The sequence below is a fragment of the Tupaia chinensis genome, unplaced genomic scaffold (assembly GCF_000334495.1).
Source record: "Tupaia chinensis unplaced genomic scaffold, TupChi_1.0 Scaffold149851_1, whole genome shotgun sequence".
Classification (NCBI taxonomy): domain Eukaryota; kingdom Metazoa; phylum Chordata; class Mammalia; order Scandentia; family Tupaiidae; genus Tupaia; species Tupaia belangeri.
The window spans coordinates 693,402-696,909 of NW_006209696.1; the positions used below are offsets into that span (position 1 = coordinate 693,402).

A 3,508-nucleotide genomic window follows, 5' to 3' on the forward strand; every position below is an offset into this window, starting at 1 on the left:
TTTTTCTTTCTTTTTTTCTTTTTTTTTTTTTTTTTTTTTTTTTTTTTGCTATAGGGCACATGTTCTCACCAGAAAGACAGAGAGAGGATAGAGAGACAGAAAGTGAGAAATCACCCCCCAGAGGGGATGGCCACTCCGCAATCCCTTCTCCTCCTTTCTCCTCTCGGGATCTTGGGCACACATGCACATGTGCCTAGCATGAGTTTAAGCCACTGGGTCCGGGGCTCGAACCACGGTCGACTACATGGGAATCCAGTGACATAGCCATTACGCTAACTGCTGGTCCCATACTGTTTCATTTTTCTTAACACAAAATTATAAAGAAAATTCCAGGGAAATAAGCTGCAGCTGGAGAGGATCAATATTACCTTTGAAATTCTAACAGATATTACTGAAAAGTACCGGAGGAAGTATACAGAGATCCCTTATCAAAGTGATATAAGCCAGGAGAAGTGAGCTGAGTTAATTTCAGTTTGAGGGAACAGGAACAAGTTTAGATCTATGCATTTTTTATGAAGCAATTTAGTGACACCTGATTTGTATGTAAGTAATAAAAATTGAACTAAGTTTTCTCTCTGAAAGCTGGAGGCAAATTTGGCTTAAAGCCTAGAAGAATAGAGTGCTAGAGTGTTCTCTCAGCTTCCTCTTTGGAAAGTTGTTTCAGTGGTTGTGTTATAGAAAGATTATCTAGCTTCTATCATCCTCAGTGGCTAAATGACAAGGGTTATTTTTTCCACCAGTGATGTTGAATAATTCAAATTACTACTAAACTTTATAATGTCACTTCTGCTAAGCCTATCTAAATTCACCAAGATTTATCATTAATAGTTACGGGTTAAGCCATTAAAGTCCCAATCATCTGTTCATCTCCCCAGTTCCCATCACTGAGATATTAATTATATATATAACAGCTAAATTTTAATATTTGCCATTAACTCTGAGAAATTTGCTTATCCAGATTTTTCTTTCCAATATTTTGCAGCAATGAAAACAACATTTCTATGCAAGTGATACTATTTCTGTTTCTAGGAGAGAAAAAGTGCCATGATACCCAGTAGAATATACTGATCTTTTAATTTATAACTTTGGTTTCTAGTCTATCAGTGGCATTGTTGACCATAAAGCCTCCAACTATGTTGGTAAGTTATCCTGTGATAAAACCAAATGATAACAAAACATATTTATGGTTTGCTGACTTATTAATATTTTAGGTAGATAAGGAAAATTAAAAGGAAAAGATAAATTTATGCAATAATTTCAGGTGTTCTCGGTGTAATTTTGCTAAGAACAGTGGGAAATGTACAGGTTGGGAATTTAGCTTTATTGGATTTCACTGGCTTTTCCATTGTTCCCAATACATTGCTGGCTGGGCTAACCTCCTTGAATACAATACCATAACTTGTAACATTACTATTAATTATGATAAAGATGAAATAATTGTGATTAAAGCCCCCAAGAATCAATATTGTATTTCTAAATAGAGTGGGTTTGCGTCCTTCAAGGATGATGAAGAAAAGTGGCTGTATATTTTACTAAATGACAGGAAGAAGCAATTCATGAGGACAGTATCAGAGATAATCCACAAACTGCTTTACTTTGAAAGTGCATTTTAAAATGCTCAATTTCCTATATTTTTTCTCATTGATAAAATATGGCTTTGGTCACATTGGTATTTATAGGGAGGATTGTACATCCATTTTCTTTCTCAAAAATTTCTTCCAAATGCTCTACTTTCTGAATTTTCTTCAATTTTTCTTTAGTGAAATGGAACTTTAAATAAAACTCTATAAATTCATCTAAATATTGAATAACTCATTCTATCAAGAATGTTTAATTTTTTTTTGAGATGTCTGTGCTATAGGGTGTGTGTGCACACCAGAGAGAGACAGAGAGAGACAAAGTGAAAAATGAGAGGCAAAGTGAAAAATCCCCCTCTGGGCCGATGGCCATGCCACAATACCTTCTCTATTCTCCTCCTGGGATTTTGGGTATGTATGCATATGCACCCGGCATGAGTTTCAAGTCGCTGGATCTGGGACTTGAGCCATAGTTGACTCCATGGGAGTCCAGCAACATAACCATTGTGTCATCTACTGGTTCCAAGAATGCTTAGTTTTTAATGGTCTCTACTGACCAATTCCAAGTGTCACACTCACTTGGATCCATCCTTACTTTGGTCTTAGTTTTGAATTTGGAATCTGAAGCTCTAGTTCTTACTTATATAACATTTTCTGAGAGAAGCACTATGCTACTTAGGTCCTCAGGATCCAGATCTTTTACTTCCATCTCTTTCATGATGTTTTTTAGCATTGAGTATCACAAATGTCATTGCTGCATTACAAAAAAATCACATTTCTTGTCAATAATATACTTCACAAATATTCATTTTTGTTTTGTGGGCCTATTGATGGTGAGCATTGTCATATATGATGACAGAAAACTTCACCTGAAATACCTACCAGCCGGAATCCTTGGGGGCAAAGATCCTCCTCCTGGTACTGGATGTGGGGCCTGGATGCTATTTAAAAATCCTGCCCTCAGGAAGCTGGGGCAAAATGCTTCTACCCCAATAGCTGGGAAGGATCCTTTTAAGAGATAAAAGTTGATATTAATTAAAAACTCCCTTCTGAAAAAAGTCATTGATCATTTACTTGAAATAAAACCCCAAATCAACCAAAACATCAAACCTTAAAAGAAAGCTATGAAATGAAAGGAATGCGATTCATTTTTATTCATAAATGTGTAAGACTCAGTCTGGTTTCATGAAATCTAATCTTAACTACTTGTAATTAAACAGAGTTTAGAAGCATCAGAATGCTAAGATAGATCATGTCGGCCGTCATTTAGTACATAAGCTGTGCTGTGTAACGACGATACAGGACCGGCTTTGTGCCCACCTGGGTCACAGAAAGGCACAAGACAGCTACAGTAGGATCTGAAATCTGTGCGCTGCCAAAAGGAATAGCACTTTACTTTAGGTCTATTAGTATTAGTGCCTAAAATGAGGAAAATGAACTTTCATAACATACAGAAATTGCACAGGGTTTTGAAACAAAGACAAGTAACGTAAACACTGCTTAGTTACACTTTTCTATTAAGGAAAAGACATGAGAGTTTGCAAAGGTAGAACCACATGCTTTTTCACTTTTTTTAAAAAAGACTACCTTTTTTTTTTTTTTTTTTTTAATCATAGTGTATGTGTGCTTGCCAGAGAGAGACAGAGAAAGGGAAAGTGAGAAATCACCCCTCTCCCCCAGGGAAAATGGCCACACCGCATTCCCTTCTCCATTCTCCTCTTGAGATTTTGAGCACAAATGCACAGCACACCTGGCATGATTTTTAAGGAGGCTGGTCAGAACTGGGACTATGGTCAATCATGTGAAAGTCCAGTACCTCAACCACCACACCACCTACAAATCCCTGCTTTTACATTGTGAAGAATGCAATTGTGAACCAAATAAAGGAAAATAATTGGAAATTAAAAATAAACAATAAGCCAGTTCCTGCT

At 36.5% G+C, this 3,508-nt stretch overlaps 1 protein-coding gene across 1 annotated transcript in view; it reads right to left on the reverse strand.

Moving 5' to 3' along the window:
• Positions 1–3,508, reverse strand: part of EPHA6 (EPH receptor A6) — a 983,118-nt gene that overhangs the window by 168,356 nt on the left and 811,254 nt on the right. Inside the window, exon 13 of the mRNA XM_027769481.1 lies at positions 2,460–2,585. Within this exon, the coding sequence (XP_027625282.1) occupies positions 2,460–2,585 (126 nt within the window). The remainder of the gene's footprint in view (positions 1–2,459; positions 2,586–3,508) is intronic.